The sequence below is a fragment of the Chrysemys picta genome, chromosome 5, assembly GCF_011386835.1.
Source record: "Chrysemys picta bellii isolate R12L10 chromosome 5, ASM1138683v2, whole genome shotgun sequence".
NCBI lineage: Eukaryota > Metazoa > Chordata > Testudines > Emydidae > Chrysemys > Chrysemys picta.
Window position 1 is genome coordinate 116,583,656 of NC_088795.1, and position 20,702 is coordinate 116,604,357.

General features: G+C 39.7%; 1 protein-coding gene across 4 annotated transcripts in view; it reads left to right on the forward strand.

Moving 5' to 3' along the window:
• Positions 1–20,702, forward strand: part of SLC2A9 (solute carrier family 2 member 9) — a 241,514-nt gene that overhangs the window by 198,774 nt on the left and 22,038 nt on the right. For all 4 annotated transcript variants that reach the window (XR_010601572.1, XM_024106864.3, XM_024106865.3 and 1 more), the window contains one exon: positions 5,843–5,970. Coding sequence is in view for 3 of the 4 variants with exons in the window: in XM_024106864.3 (XP_023962632.2) it covers positions 5,843–5,970 (128 nt within the window). In the remaining variant the exon portion in view is untranslated. The remainder of the gene's footprint in view (positions 1–5,842; positions 5,971–20,702) is intronic.

A 20,702-nucleotide genomic window follows, 5' to 3' on the forward strand; every position in this document is an offset into this window, starting at 1 on the left:
AAGACAGCTGTGGCACCTCTGTGAACTGGTCAGACTGGCTGTTTTTATTTATCATTTATTTCCAATAACAAAAATCATACGTGAACATAGGCCAGAAATTTTCAGTTCACGTTAGTGATGGGGAAGGGGACACTTGAATGAGGACACTCACTCATTTGTATGGAATAAGTGGGCTGTAGTCCACGAAAGCTTATGCTCTAATAAATTTGTTAGTCTCTAAGGTGCCACAAGTACTCCTGTTCTTCTTTTTGCGGATACAGACTAACACGGCTGCTACTCTGAAACCTGATAAAGAAAACTTTATCACAACAATCCAAGGAAACTCTAAAACTTAAACCACTGAGCTTCTAAAACTTAAGTTTGCCTACGATGTCCGTTCTACATTTTTTCTTTCACTGGTACACTTGCCAAGATGATTCACCTGGTTGGTGTGAAGACCACATTTGCACCTCCTTCTGTTTGGCAGGTTCAGTTTTCATAAACTTTCAAAATTTGAATACCGAATCTAAGCTGAACCTCTTTTGGTACGGAAGTGTAGTTACAAATATCACAGGAATAATAATAATTGGCATTTAATAGCAACTTTCATCCAAAAATCTCATTATATTTTACAGACACTGATTAAGTCTCACATCCCCCACTAGGACGTAGTTGTGACAGATATTGCAACCGCATGCAACACCTCTGGGTTATGTATCACTGTGGGCTAGCGACTGTCTGCAACTCCAGGGGGGAGGGTTATCTCAGCTCCTGCAGGAACCAGAAACAATGCGGGGGGGGGTGAGGGGTGATTAAGGTGAATCACTTAGGTTGTAAATACCTCCAGAGATGTATCACTCCGTGGGATGGTTTGCGTATGCTGGTTCAAACTGAGTTTTCCAGAGACCATCAGACAAAGAAAGTGTCAGGAATCAAGGCCTGTTGCAGAGCCAGTCTCCAGGCATCTAACAATTGCAGCTGGCTTGTAGGAGGCTGCCTGGTTGGCTATGCTGCCTGAATGGTTGGAAAAGTCAGCACACTGGCTCTTAAGCCCAGCATCTGCAGCAGTTCAGTTGAGTGGCTGCTAAAGCATTTGCCCATGGCTGTGATAGCTCCTGCCTTGTTCCAGCCTTTCCTCACTCTGGGTAACCTGGTTCTGACCCTGGGCTCCAACTCCTGACTCTGGCTGTGGCTCTTGGCTCTGTCATCTGGCTCCAGTGCTGACCTGGGCTCCGATTCCTGGGTACTGAATCTTGTTCTGATCATTAGACCTGATTCCTGCTCTGCCCACTAGGCATGATTGCCCAGGTCCCAGTCACATGACAGAAAGAGCTTTTGCTATAAAAAAGACTGAACTGACTCAGGGCCTCCTTTCTGATCCAACAAGCGGACAGGACCTTCTATCCAAGGAGGGCCCCAACCCTTGTGTGAGGGTTGGAAATACTGGCTTACTAGGGCCCCTTAAGACTGATGGGTGATTCCTGGGATATTCAGTGTGTGTTTACATCTGTTTATTGTTTTTATTATGTTTTCTCTGTAATGCTTTTACCTTTTAAGAACATATCTGCTAGTTTAGCTGTGTGGTGGCTTGTGACTGCTGGCAATACACTGATCATAGCCCTTGGAGGGAAAGCAAAGCACAAGCACTGGTCTTTAGGCAGACTGGCTCTCTGTAGATATCCCAGTGTAAGGCAGGAAGTTGTGAAGCCTTAAAACTCCCCCTCTTAGAAGGGAGTGGGACAAAATTCCCTGCCCAGAGACAGGCTAGAAACCTGAGACCTGACTGGGCACTCCTGGCGTGGACCACGGAGCAGGGAGTAAAGGTGCAGTTACCCTGCAAATGTGACCATACATTCAGGATCATCTTCATTTTAAGATGGGAGAACTGAGGTACAGAAAGGTTAAGCAACTTTCTCAAGGATGTGAGAGAGCCAAGAGTAGTACCCAGATTTATAGAACCATAAATTGCAACAAAGAAAATAGTGTTTTCCTTTCTCTTTTTTTTTAACTGAATGCAATTCCCTAGGAAATGCTGCTTAAGTGTGAGGCAGGCCCCATTGTAGGTATAACTGATCAGTTGAGGGACTAGGGCATGTATCTCAGTGGTTCTCCAGAGACTGTGCTTTTGTTCAAAAAAGAATTAAGGGCCAGATTTTTAAAGGTATTTAGGGGGCATGTCATGCAAAAGAGATAGGCACCCAGTGGGGATTTTCAGAAGTGCCTGTCTGCATGCATTCGTAGGCACCTAAATACCTTTAAAAATCTGCCTTAATCTCTAGTTGCTGTGGAGAAAACCTTGAAAGTGTCATCTAAGTGTAACCAATGGCAGTGATGACTGCCTGAGTTTGCAGAGAGCCTGAAACATTAAATCTGAGGTGTATGCTGCCCCATTCACTTCAATGGGTACTACAGATTCAGATGCCAAAGATGAGACTTAAATGTTAACATTATTTACTGTTTCAGTGTTTACCAAAGCATGCAAGAAAGGAGAGGAAGATTATGAAAATCTGCACAGCCTGCTCTGAGTCACAGTTGTCACAACAGACCACTTATTTTGGGTGGACCTTGGTTAGGTTAATGGGGAGAGGTGATTTCATTTTCCCTAAGGGAGGCTGTTTTCATAAGTCAGGGAAATGCTGCTCTAAAGTTTAATTGTCATAGATGTTGGTGTAATTTTCATCTACATTGATTGATACAGATAAGCTGTTGGAGGTGCAAATGGAGCCAACAATAAACAGTCGATTTTAATGCTGTACATGTCTAGATTGTGTATCTTGTCCATTCATATTCCTATACTTGTACATTAAATCCTACCTATACGTACAGTGCCTTAGTTTGGTCACTCCTCGGACGTCTTGATTTTGACCTGTATCTCACTGCCTTTTGCTCTAGATTTCATACTGCAAGTCCATTGGATCCTGAGCCAGACCCCTTTTTCAAAGGTTATTATTTCATGGTGCCCCCTGGTTCAATCCCTGCTTCATTTCGCTCTATTTTGCAGTGGATCCTTCACCACAATTTGATGTACCATGTACTGACTCCTGGAAGACACCTTCATCCCATGCCTCATGTCCTAGTGCAGCATAAGCCTTGTCCTGTTTTAAGGCTTTGCATCACAGAATCTGTCTTAACCCAGCCTCCTGGTTTTCTTCAGAACTGCCCTATCCTTCAGCTAAGTCAGACTTTCCCTCACACACTCAGAGGCTGATTCATTCTCTCACGCAATCTCTGACATCATCCCACTGCAGTAGCATATCCTCTCTATGTTGGCTAGTCAGTGGCTTTCAGAAATGGTTGGCTATATCCTCCTGAAGTATGGAACCACTTGTCTGTGCCATTTCTAATATCCCCTTTCTCCCCACAACCCCCTTTCCCCCCAAAAAAAAACTTTTGGAAAGGCTCCACAGCACCACTCTCCCTTTTCTTGACTTCTAGAAAATCTCTTGGACACAGTTTTAATTACATTAGTTAAGATTCTTTTTTAATTACATTCAAGAGCTCTGTGATACTGGTGACTCATGAAAAGCACAGGCTTATTGATGCTGAATATGTATCCAGAAAGCACACATGATTTTTCAAGAGGCTGTTTTTCAAGTAGCACAGATACATTTTTGTTTCCATAACATTTATGCTTTGTGATATGTTTCTGTCCTTCTGTTCTCTTTCTTTTTGCCTTTGGCTCTTTTCCTCTCTTATACAATGTGTATTTTCTCAAGTGGATCTAGAATAACACTTTGATTATGCTGACAAGAACAGCAACACCTCTGTAGATTGTCCTACAGCAAAGGCATGACAGAATAAATGATTATAAATAAATTCTCATTCTATGGTTTCTGCGTATGCAGTGCATCACTTCCTCTCTCCACAGGGCAAATTCTCTGGCAAACAGCTTCCTCACATGGCATGTCAAGAACTGAAACAGATGCTGACATGACAGGTGCAGTTGTTCTCTTGCCTGCTAGAACCTAGAAGTTGAACCCAGGTTCCAAGAGTATGGAAATCTCTCTGTGCAAGCCACCAAGGATTAAGAGACAGTGTGTTGCCTGTGCTTCATAATATACACTATAAGAGATACTCCTACTGAGCCATTACATAGCACTTTATTCTATATCTTCAAAGTGCTGTACTGAAAAGCCAGTGCACGCTACTAATTCCCCGTAGAGATAAATACAGTTTTTTAGTTGTAGAATATGGACAGGATGGGTAGCTTTGAAGTAATAGCACTTAGTGGCTTGGTACCTCATTTCCCCATCTGTAAGATGGGGGTAACAATGCTACCTTTCTGTCCCCTTCGTATTGTCCATTTAGACAGTAAGCTCTTTGAGTCAGGGACTGTCTTTTACTGTGTGTATGTACAGACCTAGTGCAATAGGGCCTCAATTTCAGTTGGGGCTTTCAGGTACTGTAAGATGAAAAAATTATATTAATAGTTAATATGATGCATGCTGAACTTTACTGATCAGTCACATGGCTTTTTCTTGCATCCCATTCCCCTCTTTCCATGTGTCCATTGTTTCACTAGACTTTAAGTTCTTTGGGGCAGAGACAGGTCTTCCTACAGGCCTGGTCTACACTGGGGAGGGGTGGGTCGATCTAAGTTACACAATTTCAGCTACGTGAATAACGTAGCTGAAGTTGACGTACTTAGATCTTCGCTACGGTGAATCGACTGCTGCTCCTCCCCCGTTAACTCTGCCTGCGCCTCTCGCAAGCTGGAGTACAGGAGTCAACAGGAGAGCACTCAGTGATCGATTTATCGCATCTAGACTACGTGCGATAAATCGATTCCCACTGGATTGATCACTGCCCGCCGATCTGGCCGGTAGTGAAGACATACGTGCCCTATCTCTTCTATATGTCCCTTTATATGTCTGCAAAGGGTTATCTCTTAGTGCTCATAATATGGTTGATACTATATGTATTTTAAATGTACCAGTTACTGTATTGTAGCAGTTTCTTGGTATATCATTTTTAAGCACTGACAAGTGTGTTCAGTGCTATGCAGCAGCCAAATGAAGATAAAGTCTCCACCCACGGAGCTAACAATCTACAGGACAAAGATAGATCAGGTAGAAACATAGTGGGAGACAACACAGAGAATGGATATAACATATAATAGGGTTTGTTTTTTAAATTTGTGGGTATTATGGAAAAATGGAGTTTCCAAAGGGGTTAGAATTAAAAGAACTTTTTAATATTGTGTGTGTGTGTGTGTGTGTGTGTGTGTGTGTGTGTGTGTGTGTGTGTGTGTGTGTTAAATAAATAACAATGAAAGCATACTAAACAGAGTAGTAATTATTTGCTTTTTCATCATTTCCAGCTTCACTGTTACAAAAATGTGAATAATTATGCAGTTATTTAATACCTCATCTTTCTTTTTAAAGTATATTTCTAAATCACCTGTCTAAATATTAATGTTTAACATAAAATCTGTTACAGAATATCCCTCAATCTGCAGCATTTTGACTGTTTTAGTAAGAACAGGAATTAAACTGCTCCCATGTTATCAACTTAAAATTAAATTCGTAAACACTTTGGGCTCCATTATCCATTCTGTTACCAGTTTTACGTCACTGTAACTCCACAAAGGAGTTATACTCATATAAAGCTGGTATAATGGAGGGGAAAGCCAAGCCCTTTAAAATTAAAGTTTCAATAAATCATGTGGAATAATAAATCCTAGTGTTCAAGGTCTACCTGTTATAACTTCACACCAGAATAGAGATGGAGAGCTGCACCAGACGTTGATTGATGTCACAGATCTCAGTGCTTGTGAATTTTTGACATTTCCGTATTGATTGCTACCACAGCTTTAGGCATTAGAGTTTATTAAACCAACCATTTCTTGGCTGTTACATTTCAGGTGGGATTCCATTCGTCTTAACTGGAGAGTTTTTTCAGCAGTCTCAAAAGCCTGCCGCATTTGTGATAGCTGGGACAGTCAACTGGCTCTCCAACTTCTCAGTGGGACTTCTTTTCCCTTTTATTCAGGTACACACCATGCACAATTAACTGTATGATAACTGAATTAATAGTTTATCATTGGGTCATTGTGAAACTTTCTTTGTTGTGAAGTGGAATGAAACCTGCACCTCCTTTTGATGCATTTCGGTGTGTCAGTTGTAAATGTATGTTCTGCTGAAGCTCCACTTAACGGAAAATGAGGAGGAAAATATTTATTATATTGTGGGCTTATGAACAATAGCTTATTTCTGGTGGGGAAGGTGGGTGTGACGGGATCCCCCCAGGGTGCAGCCTGGGACCAGGATGCTGCCTGGGACTGTGCACCCTGAAGTCTCCCCAGCCCGGGCTGTCTCTCACAATGCCTTACTAGTCACCAGCAGCAACCTTTCCAGGCGCTGTGATCACTCAGCACAACCACATGTGGAGCCCCCACACCCAGATGGATTGCGTGAATGCTCCCAGAGCCACTCACGAATCACACAGAGAAAGGCACCAGAGCCAAATCCCCCCAGCTCCCAGCACTGTACCCCAGGAATATACCGTCTTGCACAGCTCAAGATGGGCAGTGCAAATTTATTAATTGGTTCACCGCTTCAACAATGGAAAGTGGATATACACCAGCCTTTGTCAAACCAGATTTGCACCACACTTCATACAAACTCACTGGTAAAGATAAACAATTAAACAAATGTATTGACTATGAAAGGCAGATTTTAAGTGATAGGTAAAAAGTCAGAGTCAGTTACCAAAAGAAATAAAATATAATCACGCAGTCTAAACTCTCAACCCTATTAAACTGGGCAGCAACTAGATTAAGCAGTTTTTCTCACCCCACTGGATATTGCAGTCCGTAATATACAGGTTTGTTCCTTAAACCTGGGCCAATCTCTTGTGTTGGAATCTTATCTTCTTCTCAGGGTTTTGGTTGCTTGCAGCATACTTGGGTGCAGGAGAAGAGCCCAGTAGTATGTGTCTACTTTGTCTGTTTTATACCCTCAGTCCATGTGCTTGGGGAGCACAAGTCCAGGCATGTCTGGGAGGCATTGCTGAGGGCTTATCTACACTGGCAATTTACAGCACTGCAACTTTCTCGCTCAGGGGGGTGAAAAAACACCCCCGTGAGCACAGCAAGTTTCAGCGCGGTAAAGTGCCAGTATAGAGAGTGCACCAGCGCTGGGAGCCACGCCCCTCGCAGGGGTGGTTTTTTTAGAGCGCTGCGACCACACAAGGCACATTAAAGCACTGCTGCGGCAGTACTTTAATGTTGCCAGTGTAGACTAGCCCTGAGTCTCTCCAAGCAAGGTTGAGCAATTCCCCTGGTGTGGCCTCATGCAGGTGAGTCATTGCTTTGTAGCTCCCTTGCTGGACAATGGCTGTCGATGGGTTGTTTGACACCCCACCCGGGCATTGGCTACTTCCCTTGCTGTTGCCTCTGGGGAGCTAATATCTGGCTGATTCCCCAACTTACAGCATGTTTTAGTGACCACCATACAACACAATTCTCATAACTTCATATGCATTAATGATACACATGTATGGATAGAGAAATGACTTTCAGCAGATCATAACCTTTCCCCTGATACCTTACAAGGCATGCTTTATATGTAAGATTATGATTATATGAAAATGAGGAATTTGGGGTTACAGTATGCTCCCCCAAGGTATATAATGTCACAGTGGGGACTTAGAGAAGGAGAGTTTTATGCTCCCAAAAAATGAATGATGACCTTCAAAGAAATTATGAACATGGATGATAAATGGGGACTTGAGGTTTGATTCAGTACCCATTGAAGTCAATACCAAGACTCCCATTCACTTCAGTCAAATGGGATTTTGGATAGAATCATAGAAATGTAGAACTGTAGGGCTCAAAGGGACTTCAATACTAAGTATATCTAGAAGACCATCCCTGACAGGTGTTTGTTTAACCTGTTCTTAAAAATCTCCATTGACGAGGATTCCACAACCTCGCTTGGAAACCTATTCCAGAATTTAACTATCCTTACAGTTCTTTTCCTAGTGTCTAATCTAAATCTCCCTTGCTGCAGATTAAGCCCATTACTAGTTTTCCTACCTTCAGTGGACATGGAGAACAGGTGATCACCGTCCTCTGTATAACTACCCTTATGATACTGGAAGACTTATAAAGTCCCTCCTCAGTCTTCTTTTCTCAAGACTAATCATACCAGGTTTTCTTAACCTTTCTTCATAAGTCAGGCTTTCTAAACCTTTTATCATTTTTGGTGCTCTCCTCTGGACTCTCTCCAGTTTGTTTACATCAAACCTTTTGTCTGCTTTGTCAGCCATATACTTATTGCAGTGCTACATGTGTAGCAAGGTCTCTCCAAACATGGCAAAGGACCCTGTTTCTGTTTCCCTACTTTCAGGCAAGCTGGTGGGCCAGTTCACTGGACAGTGCATCAGTGAATCTACCACCAATGACAATATTTCTGTCCCTTTCCCCAGGGATGCCTTTATTGTTCAAACACAGCTAAATGTTGGTCAAAAGAGGTAAACCAGGTCTTGGCCCTCCTAATGCCTTTGTCTCTGAGGTCTTTTGCTGCTGCCTATCTAGCAGGTATCCCCAGCCAGGCCTTTCATCTGGCTGGTGTGGCAAGCCCTCCTTATCAGGTTATTTCCTGAGTCTCCTGCATGAGCATCCCTTCTCCCTGTAAATTAGCTGCTTGTTGACCTTTTATCTCACCAGCTGGGATGCAACTAGTTAATCACAGGTGGGGACTAAACCCAGCTTCCTTAAAGGGTCATCCCACCCTGTGATAACATGATAAAAGCGGGATTCACAATTACAAAGCCAAAGTAGTGACACCATAATTGCCTGTTACCATTTTAAGTGGACACAAACAGAAAATGTTTTAGGGAAAAGAAAGCAGAAGTTTTTCACATCTAATTGTTGTCCAGAGGAGAATTGTTCTGGAAAGTCTGAGGCTAATTGGACAAGTCCTTTCTGGGTAATGAGATTTAGAATAAGTGGTGGGGTTTTTTAATTTCTGAAAATTGCTTTTTGTGTCTACTTATAACTGAAAAAATACTTGATGTAAAATGTGTACTGTTTCTGCTAGACATTTATTCTCAGTGAGAGTAGCATATAGGACATCTTTTACCAAGTAGCACCAGTTACATTTCTTTGCATGAATTTTAATTTATGTGAGAGATCTGGAAACTGTTATAAACACTGACCCAGCTAATTAAATCTTGCATTTAAAAGGAGTGGGGGAGGTCTTTAGCCTTTTGATTACTAAGAACACCTTTGAAATGTAAACTGAATACAAAGATCCCAGTCCTTTGAACCTTTTCTACTCCTTAGAGGTGAGTGAATAACTGATGTTTTGGTTTTGGGGCTAAACTGAAAAATCCAAAAAAACCAAATCTAAACTGGTTTTTCTCACCAAAACCAAAAAATCGGGGGGAAAATCATCTTGGTTGAATGAAGACATTTTAAAAATGAAATGTTGACTCAAAATGACATTTTCTAAATGAAACCGATCGATTTGAAACTAAATGTCAAAATGGCTCATTTTGAAAATGTTGAAATGAACTGTTTTGACTTGTTTTTTAAAACAACTTCCTCATATTTTCGTTGGCCAAAACTTCATTTTTTGGTAAATTTATCATTCACCAAAAATTTTTGCCCAGCTCACTGTTGCCATTGACTTCAGTTAGACTGCTCACAGTAATAAGCCCTAAGAGTCTGATCCAATCCTCAGTGAAATCAGTGGGAGTCTGTTCATCGGCTTCACTTGGTGTTGGGTCAACCCGTAAAGAGTAAGGATTTGCAAAAAGTACTTTGTGCTTCCTAACTCTGCTCCCGTTGAAGTAACTAGAACTCCCATTTTCTTCAGTGGAATTAGGCTAATGCTTTGTGATTTTGAAAATCCAACCATAATTGTGTACATTTGTCAGGGCAATTTTCTCCTAAAAATCGCACTTTTTTCAGATTTTTCTTGTAGGGATATTCAAGGTGCCCCGTGTTTGTACCCTCATTTCTGCTTCTTGAGGTCTCACTTGGAGACTGCCCTTCTGGCAGCCAGATCTGAATTGTGTAGCTCAGGCACATCTCTCATTTAATGTAGTCCATGATCATTTTTGCTAGATTGTATTATATGTATCCTGTGTTTCTGCTAACCCCTCATCATAGGTCATGCCCTGAGTGTTAATTGTTTAAAAAGGCACTATGTAGATCTCAGCAGCTAAAAAGTGATTGAAATTCTTTGGTTTTTCATCTATATACTAACATTTTTCTAGTGATTTCATGTTGTACTGGGAAATACATAATTTAGCTTAATGAAAAATTCTACTTTTTCGTGACAAAAATACATCTTAGTTATACTGAAGGCAACATATACTGCTGTTTTTGTCGGTTTGTTTTTGTTGATAGAGCTTCCTTACAATTTGAAATCAGATGTATGTACATGAAAACAGAGTTACTTGGGTTTTAATTTTCTTCTAAGATTATTCATGAAATTGACCAGTAATGCCTTTCTCATTCACAAAGGTAGAGAGAATAAGTCAGGAATTTAAGAATGGTCTTCCTTAACTTTCTCTTTGTCCAGCTCCTTCAGTCAGCTTTGTTCTCTGAATTACAGCATCTACCCATACTTCATTACAGAGTCAATAGCCTCATAGTCATTTCCTGGTTAAGGGTGTTTTAATTTTGTTCTTATAGCATGACTTAAAAAAACCTTATCAATGCTTGAAACATCTTAACAAAATGAATAATCCATTCAATCTGTTTAAATTTTAGTATGATTGCTCCATGCATTTTTTCAATCATTTGTTTTATAAAGCAACAAGAAGAGGCAGTTATTTATACATATTTTATACTTTTCACAACAGTTTTATGTTAAAAAATTTTTGGAGAAAATGTGTAAAATATTCATAGCTATTGAAAATTAATTGGCAGTCAATTCTCCAAAATGTCACCTAATAATTAGTTTGAATATCAAAATTTCCCCCATCAATCCCTGTAGTTAAATTTAGTAAAGTAAGATAGCTACTTGCCTGACCCATGCACTAAAACGTGGAGTTAAGATTCTAAAGCAAATGCATAATTGAAAATATTATATGGGTTCCTATCCTCATTGTAGAATATTGAAAGTAGAGTAATTTGTTTGTATCGATTTCTTAAATTGGTTTCAATGTGATAACTACTTTAAGAATGGAAAGTTAGAGGGAAAGTCAAAATTAAGTTTAAAATGGAAAGCAGTACATTATATGGAAATATGCAAGGAGTATTTGATGTGCACATCTGAATACTACATTATAATCATATCACTGCAGTGCAAAAAAAGTGTGGCTCTAATGTTTTCCAAACTGTTATTTGTTGCTCCCTCTTTATTACACAAACTTTGTGGATTAGCTACCCATTTCTAAATAACGTAAGTTTTTTAAACTTTTTTTCTCTGGCTATATTCTGCTACGATGAAAAACTGAAAACTGTTATGGTCCAATGAAGACTTCTTATTCTCTTCTCCAGGAGTCTGCAACTGAGAGTCTTTTAACATGTCCCTGCAGTCCTTTTCTACTGACAGATGGCAAAATTCTATGTTTATCTGCTCACATCTTTGTTTGCGGGGACAGCTGCTCAGATTGAGCTGCGAGGTTTAGGTATATATAGTATTTGCAACAAGAAAATTAAGAGGCAAAGCCATAATATCTTTTAAATAACAGATGTCAAAAACATTCATTGTTTTATGCATTAAATTTATTAGCTTAAAATTGTAGGAATTGTGATGTCTTCATCACATGTGATCTTGTAACCTTTTCCTATACAGACACAGGATAAAAAATTTTATTTCTCAGTCTGGAGGCATTTCAAACTTCTCTTCATCACTTCAGGAGACTGCCTCCTGAGAGGTGTTCAGTGCTCTCTACACCCTCTAATTTCATTGGGCATTGAGGACACTCCATAGTTCATAGGATTGGGCTCTGAAGACAAAAACAGACCTTGAGGGAAAATCCCTGCAGCTGCAATAGTAATTTTTAAAGCTGTATTTTTATTTTAAAATACTTTGGATAAAGTGGTGACAACAACTTTTTATCACTCTTGGATTTAACCTCATAAAAATGGCCATATTGGGTCAGACCAAAGGTCCATCTAGCCCAATCTCTTGTCTTCTGACAGTGGCCAATATCAGATGCTTCTAAGGGAATGAAAATAACAGAACAATTATCAAATGATCCATTCCCTGTCGTCCAGTCCCAGCATCTGACAGTCAGAGGTCTAGGGTCACCCCGAGCATGAGATTGCATCCCTGACCATCTTGGCTAATAACCACTGAGGGACCTATCCTCCATGAACTTATTCTTTTTTGAACCCAGTTGTACTTTTGACCTTAACAAAATCCCCTGCCAACAAGTTCCACAAGTTGACTGTGCGTTATGTAAAGTACTTCCTTTTGTTTGTTTTAAACCTGCCACCTGTTAATTTCACAGGGTGACCTCTGGTTCTTACGTTATGTGAAGGGGTAAATAATACCTTTTTTTCCACCCATTCATGATTTTATAGACCTCTATCATATCCCTCCAGTTGTCTCTTTTCCAGGCTGAACAGTTCCGGTCTTTTTAATCTCTCTTCCTAGGGAAGCTGTTCCATACCCTTAATCATTTTTATTGCCCTGATCTAGACCTTTCCCAGTTCTAATACATATTTCTAAGTTGGGGCAACCAGAACTGCACACAGTATTCTAGGTGTGGGCATACCATGGATTTATATAGTGGCATTATGATATTTACTGTCTTATCGCTTTCCTAATGGTTCCTAACATTTTGTTAGCTTTTTTGAATGTCGCTGCTCAGCTCTAATTATTTAATTATTTCACTTGCCAAAAACTGTATAAGCATGATATAAAAACAGCAAATGACATGAGTTTAAGAACAAGCAATGTTGTCTTTTATGTAACTGTAATTACTGTATCAGTTCCACACGGGCTGGCCAAAACTTTCAAAAATGTGTTCCTAAAATTAGTTCCTTAAATCCGTATTTGGCTATCTCAATAAGTTGGTTGATTTTCTGAGCACCCAACAGAACCCAGTGAAGTCAGTGGGAGCTGAGTGTGCTCAGCACGTCATAAGAGACATTCACCATCTGGCAGGATCAAGCCTTAACTTCTTTCTTAAACACTATCTTCACTCATTTACTATAGATAATGATCTTGCGCCAATCCCTGCTTCTGCTCTTCACTAGAATTTTGATAATGACTGTTGGAAATCATCCATTATCTGAGTGTTTGGCAATGTCCTTTGAAAATCATATTAAAGCATCTTGTGGGTTTGGAGGGCACATAAAGTCCTAACGAGAGCTGTGTGAATTGAACCAAAACCATTTTTTTCTCTAAATATTGGGGGATTCAAAAAGTTTTAAAAATACATTTAAATTTCAAACATTTTTAAATGTTTTTTTTAATTTTTTAAATAAAATCCAAGGAAATTTCAAAACAGAAAGTTGATTCAAATCAAAAACTTGAAATGTTTCATTTCAAAACTGTTAAAACACTTTCTATTTGTTCACAAATTTTTGAGTATGTTTTCTAACTGAGTTTCATGAAATTGACATGAACTTGCTAATGTTGTACTATCACCAAATCTGTATTTTTCACTGAAACAAGTTCTGGTTGAAAAATTTTGCCCATCCGTATTTCTAACTACTCTTTTGATGTGACTAAAACAAAGCAAGTCTTTGAAAATCTGGCCTGTCGTATCAATCTTTTTTCTCCTGTGTGAAATTACTTCAAAAAGTGAAGAAGTGACCAAAACAAATCTTGTAAAGGCTTGTAATTCTCCTGGACCATATGAATAATACATTAGTGAATACAGTTTCTTGGGATCTAAAGTATGTGTCCCACGTCTCAAGCATCAGGTCATCCAGACAAGTAGTATTCATAGGCTCACTGCTCATAGGATCAGGCTAGTATAAATGTCTTTAGCCATTGCCTTTCAAATAATTTTTCAGGGTTCTTGAAAGAGGGTGGAGGATATATTGCCTCATAAGAAGTTATCTTTATTCATTTTAAAGAAGGCATGTTGTTAGAAATGGGATTCTTAGAAAATCCATGAGAGAGATCGTAGCTCATTCTAAGAAATCTGTCAGGTTGAAATGTTGAACTCAGTTATGTCTGTTTTCCTCTCTGTTATGTACCAAGTCCAAATGTTGTTTGCTAAAGGTTCTGTTTTGGGGGATGCATAAGACATGAAAAGGTTTACTTTATGATTTTCTTTTCTGGATAAATAATGAGTTGGACAGTACTGTTCAGAGCTAAGTGAATACAACAAAAAGATTTAACAAGTATTTACTTACATTTCAAAATGAGTTCACTTGCGCAGTGTCCTTTGTTCTTTACCCAAACATTTAAGTAATCAGTTTAATGATCATTATTGTTTGCTGAACGCATATTTGAAACAGGCATCTGCAAATACTCATTCAAAGCAAGTTTTAAATTTGTACATGCCATCATGCATTCATGCTGTCATGTGCCCATCTAGTCAGGGAACAGAGATAATACCATGTGTCTTATGCGATCAATCACAACTAATCAGTACAGCTGAAATATTAGACTGAAATTTTCAAAAGTGCTCCCCATTGATTGAACTCTGCTCCCATTAAACTCAATGGAAGTCACTGGTGAAATTCCCATTGACTAATATTCCTGCGGAGTTCAGCCCTCATTGAGCTTTTTTGAAAATTTCGTCCTTAATCTTTAAGTATTTAATAATTGTAGTGTATTCAGGAACAATCTATAGAAGGAAAGAAAAAAAACTCACCAAAAATTGTAAAACAAATTTGAGGAAACCGTGTTCTTATGTGAGCTAAATCATTTGTAGCAAATTTTTCACTCAAGCCTAGTTACAATCAAAGAGAAAGGTGTAATGGGGCAGAAAACCTCCACACAAGATAGGAAGGGATTAGTGGGCTACTGAAGGCCCAATCAACCCCAAATTAGGACACCTGGAGCAGGAAATGGTCTTCAAGGGAGGAGCTTAAAAAGAAGAGCCCTGCGGAGCTTGGGGGATAGGGGGGATAGTCGGAGAGATATGGGGTGCTCACTGTGGGCGAGAAGACTGGCTAGAGTCAGAGACCAGTGCCTACCAGTTCTCCTGGAGGAATAGGAAGAGTTTATGTTGCTTCATACTTGTTTGCACTTTGAGTGCTTCAGAAGCAATAGGACTGTAAGTGACCAGCCAAAGGGCTAAGTCTCTGCAACCCAGAAGGTGTTGGAGGCTGGGCAGAGCAGTGGGCGAGTTGCTGGGAAACTGAGGTGAGTGGCTGCTGCTGTGACAGACTGACAATATCCTGCAATATCTTGAATGAACTTTATTGAATTAAGTTAATACCCTTGGGGTCCATTGTATTAAAAATGCAATTGGGTATGTGTTATTGTGGAATTGTGTGTATCTCCATGGAAAGGGTGAATAGGAGAACATCAGGAGTGATTAGGCAAATTCACTCAGGTTGTAACATCTCCAGAGAAACCACTCTCCTGGAAACATATGCCTGTATTAGTTCAAAGTAGATTCTCCAGGGTCAAATAGACAAAGCAAGGGATTCTGGATAAATGACCTGGTTTTAAACTGGTTTAGGGCCTTCTTCCTAGTCCAGCATAGGACTGGGCCTGTCCGGATACATGTTAGGGTGGGGGTTAATTCTGGTAAGCTTATTGGGGTGTGTGCAGGTTCTTTTATTGCTTTTAATATGTTTTCTCTGTAATGCTTTTTACCTGAATAATGAAGAAGGCTTGCATAAACTCATAGATTTAAGGCCAGAAGAGAATGTCATGATCACCTATTCCAGTGGTTCTCAAACTGTGGGTCAGGACAAAGCAGGCTGTGACCCCATTTTAATAGGGTCACCAGGCCTGGCTTAGACTTTCTGGGTTCCAGGGCTGAAGCCAAAGCCCGAGGACTTCAGTCCTGGGCGGTGGAGCTCAGGTAACAGGCCCCCCTGCCTGGAGCTAAAGCCTTTGGGCTTTGGCTTCGGCCCCCCACCAGGGGTGGTGGGGCTTGGGTGGGCTCAAACTTCAGTCCCTCCTCCTGGGGTTGTATAGTAATTTTTGTTGTCAGAAAGGGATCGTGGTGCAATGAAGTTTGAGAACCCCTGCTCTAGTCTGACCTCCCACACATTGCAGGCCATAGAACCTCACCCTCCCACTCCTGTAATAGAAAGAACTGTGTGGTACTTACAACTGTTAACTCTCTCTCAAGAGAAAGCAAGCCGGTGTCCATGGGCAAACTGTGAAATACACAGTGAAGGCAGGGAACTGTGTAGCCTGGAAATACCCTGGTCAGAAGGGAGATAGGTGTGGGTCTCTACTCGATAGAGGAACAGCTAGGGAGGTGGAAGCCTGAGATTGGGTGCCCTTGCTGGACTACTGAGGGGAAATACGGGTACATTTGCCCTGAATTGTGACAGCTGCACTGTGCAATACTGCAAGGGGGCACTCTGTTAAGGAAGCACCAAAACATATTTGTTCTTTTTTAGAGGAAAAAGGGAGACAGTACAGGTCAGTTAAGTAGAAGAAGAATCAAAATGGGGTCACATTAGGTTCCTATATACTTTGGTCATGGAACATTACAAATGTGTAAAATGGCCAGATCTCTAGATATTAATAAAAAAAAAGATATTTTTTTCCCTCAAGCTGTTTTAATGTTTCAGAATAAAAGGAAGAGAATGAAAGATGCTCGTTGCTTTTTATCATTGCATAGTTCCACAGTCTTTAGCCGAGAGAACACCTCTTGCTATTTATTACATTTACTAAGGTCAGCTTGGATGATGCTCTTGCTGTCATTTTTTGGCATTACAACCTCTGATCCAGTGGAAAGACTTCCTTTGTGCTCGTTCCTTTGGAATGCTCTCTCTTTGGAAATCTGCTAGGGGGCCCATGTTTGGGGATCCTCAAGGCAGGATGCCAGGTGTATTAATTTGTTCCCCCCTTCTTGATTGCTTTTGCTTTCTCTCTTTATTCATTCTTGACAACCTGAGTGCTAATATCATTTTGATGGTGCCCAGGAATGGTTCATTTACCATTGTTCCTGGGGTTAATATCATTTCCAGGTGGGGTTCTCAAAAGCACTGAACATTGGCCTAACTCTGGTTCTACGGGTGTCACTGGAGCAGAATTATGACAACAATGAGTGCTTTGGAAATCCCACTGTCTCTTTTTAAATATTTGTGTGAACAGTGCCTCGCTCCTCCAGCGGTAGGTACATTATAAATTGAGCTGCATCTTCACTAGCAGTTTCCCATCCAAGTACAAATCCAGACTCTCCTTGCTGAGCTTGTGATATCTAACCGGATCCCAGCACAAACTAGCGTACTTCAAGTCCAGAGTCACATTCTCTATTGATGCAATTGCATTGACTTCAATGGAATTACACTGACAGAGCAATTGTCTCCACATTGTTTTAGTCAATGGAATCTGCAGAGGACAAGACAAGACAGAATGAACCCTATTTTTGCATGTATCTAATTCTTAGTGAGGGATCTTTTTCTACAGTATTTGAATATCCTGAATCTATTCATCTATGAGGTTAAATTACATGTCATGCTACTTGGCCTGGAATTAGAGCCCCACATTAATTACTTTGCACAAGCTTCCTTTTTAATCATTAGATGTGGGTATCATTGAGCCCTCCGGGTTTCTTAAAAGCTTAATTCCTGACATGAATAAGTCTTTGAGGAAAACTCACAAATAGATTTAAATATTAAAAGTAAGCTATTTACATTGGGAGCAAAAAAAGTACATTTGTACAGAGAACATAAAAGAGAAAATTAAGAGTCCATTCATTGTGTTATGTATACTTTCTTTCTAGCAATGCACTTTTGATCTAGACTGTCTTGCAAGCTTTTCAAAGTTAGGCTAATCAGAGCTAGTGGTTACTTGATTCCCAACGTGATAGCTTATGTGACTTAAGTTTGCTGACTGATATTCTAATGCTTAGAGCCCATCAGATCAGAAGCCTTATCTTTCACTCTTTGGAAGCTGCAAAAATGCACTGTTTTCTGTGCATAGCAGGTATAAGAATAAACATTATAAGGGCCTAAATCAAAGCCCATCAAAGTATTTCTAGCAGTCTGAGGCTCATTTAGCGACTACTGTGTGTAGCCAATTCTTTGGCTTCTCTTCCAAAGCTGTCAACAAGGATTATTCATGTGATGTAGATACCAGTCTGCTAGGATCCAGACAGAGGTCACCAAATTATCTATTACCAGGGACTAAAGAGCCATTAACAACTGTCAGTCTCTATCACCGTGGGTTGTATTCAGACTCTTAGAAACATAGAAATTGAAGGCTGTTTATCCAGGTCACCTAAGCTAGTAATTCTTAATTTTTCCATACCAGAATTCCTCCTGTCATCTAGCCAGAACCCTCTTCCCCTTTAGCTATATGGAATGGGCATGGTGTTTGTGACACTCCCCATTCCCCCACCCTGAAATGTGTTCACTATGACTCTGGGGTCACAACCCCCAAGGCTGGGCTGACCTAAGTTGTTCAGTTCTTTAATTATGGTTTGATTGAAAACTCTGCCTTTTGAGTTTCTTGATAGTTATACGTAATAGAATGGTGCACAGAAATCAATAGGGATCTATATTAGCCTATCAGTTTGTGTAGGATTTTCACACAACTCCTTTTCTATGTCAAGCTTCGGTTTAGAAGCAATCTTTATGAAATGCGGGTTTACTTCAGAAACACTAGCAAATCTTCTATTCTAGCAGAACTACAGAATGCAGCTCTAATTATTATTACCGGAAAGAAATGGTAAAATTGCAGGGGACCAAAGTATAGACAATAAAACAAACAAGAAATGGCCTGTAACAGGAAAAAGTAGTACAAATATTAATATAGTGGTTTAGCCTTAGGCCATAACGCAACAGGAAAAATTAATGAAGCTGCAGAAGTTGCTCAAAATACATGACAATTTAGCTGTGATAAAACTGAATCTCAGTGGTTTAAGAACAGCTGCTTGCAATTTTTCAGTTGTTCTACAATGGCTAATAAAATAATAATCACATTTCAGTTTATGCTATATCTTGAAATCAATTTGTACACAATGAAGTTAAGGCAGCAAAAATAAACTTCTATTTTTCATCATTAATTTATCCTTTAGAGCTCATTATTAAAAAATCAACTAAACATTGGTTTTGAATTTAATATGTAAAATGATTTAGGCCAAAACTTTTAAACCCGTATGCCTAAAGTTAGATTTCTAAATGCATATTTAAGTGCTGTGGGTCTAATCCTGCACCCATCAAGGTCAGTGACAAAGTTCCACTGACTTCAGTGGAACAGGATCAGACCCAAAGTAACTAATTATATAGCCTTATTTTCAAAAGTGCTAAGCTCTCACTGCTGACTTCTACAGGTGCTGTTGGTTAAGTTAAAAACTAAAGCTGGCTGGGAAATTTTCAACAAAATGTTTTTCATTTAAAAAATACTGATTCATCTAACAAAAACTGTTCATGTGAAAAGGTGTGTTTTTGGGGTCAAAATAATTAATTTTAAAATAAATTTTTAGGTTTGTTTTTTTAAGCTAAAAATTGAAATGAAACATTTTGAAATTATCAAACCAAAATGTTTCAATTGACCCAATCAAAAATTTTCACAAATCAAAAATCTGAAAACATATACCTCTACCCTGATATAGCGCGACCCGATATAACACGAATTCGAATATAACGCGGTAAAGCAGTGCTCTGGGGGCTCAGGGCTGCGCACTCCAGTGGATCAAAGCAAGTTCAATATAACGTGGTTTCACCTATAACACAGTAAGATTTTTTTTGGTTCCCAAGGACAGCGTTATATTGGGGTAGAGGTGTATTTTGAAGATTAACTTTTTGTCCCAATTCAAGATGAGAAATGTTTGTAAAATCTCAAATTCCCATGGGACAGGAAGATTATACTCCACAAATGAGAAATATCCTAATAATGATTAACTTTACATTAATGTTTACTAATGCATTGGTATAGCATAAAATAAACAATGTTTATTAATAATGCTCCGAGAAGTTTGTCTAACTTGTACAAATATGTGATGCTCTTGAATAAAATGGAGCTCTGATCCACCTAAGCAAAGAAATGAAAGTTTATAAAAGAGCATAAAGAGAAGTTAGGTTTCCCTGGGAATAAATTTTCTTTTTGCAATTGAAAAAGTTCAAACAGAGCACGAAATCCTTCACACTCCTATTAGAGTGCAGACCAGGAAAGTCAAAAGCTCTTCAAATTTATTTTCAGCTACTGCTATTAAAGTTTTGCAACCCTTACTCAGAGAACTATAGAATCAGGCTAGTTCTTTGTAACTATTACCATCAAGGGCCCTTATAAAATTCTGGAATTTAAAATGCTCCCTTTGGCCATTCTGTTTAGTGCTTGATCACAAACCTAGTGGAAGTGACTTTAAGTCTCAAAGACTTTGAAGTCTATAAAATTGATTCATCTTTGAAAAATTGATGTAATGAGATCTTGCAGATGAGCATTTATGCAACCTATACATTTAGGCATAACTTATGTCTCTCGAAAGGCAGTGGAACAGGGGAGTATCTTGAGGGGTTGAGTACTATGGGGAAATGCAGTATGTCTTTGTAAAGAGCAGTGGCTCCTGGGGCTTGGAAATCAGGCTGGGCAGCAGAATTAAAAGGTGTAGCCATCATGTCCCCTGCTCTCACTCAAATGCAGAGCTGTCTAAACTTACTAGTGCGCATGGGGCAGAGCCATGGACGCAACTGCATTGTGCCCTGGCATTCCTCTTCC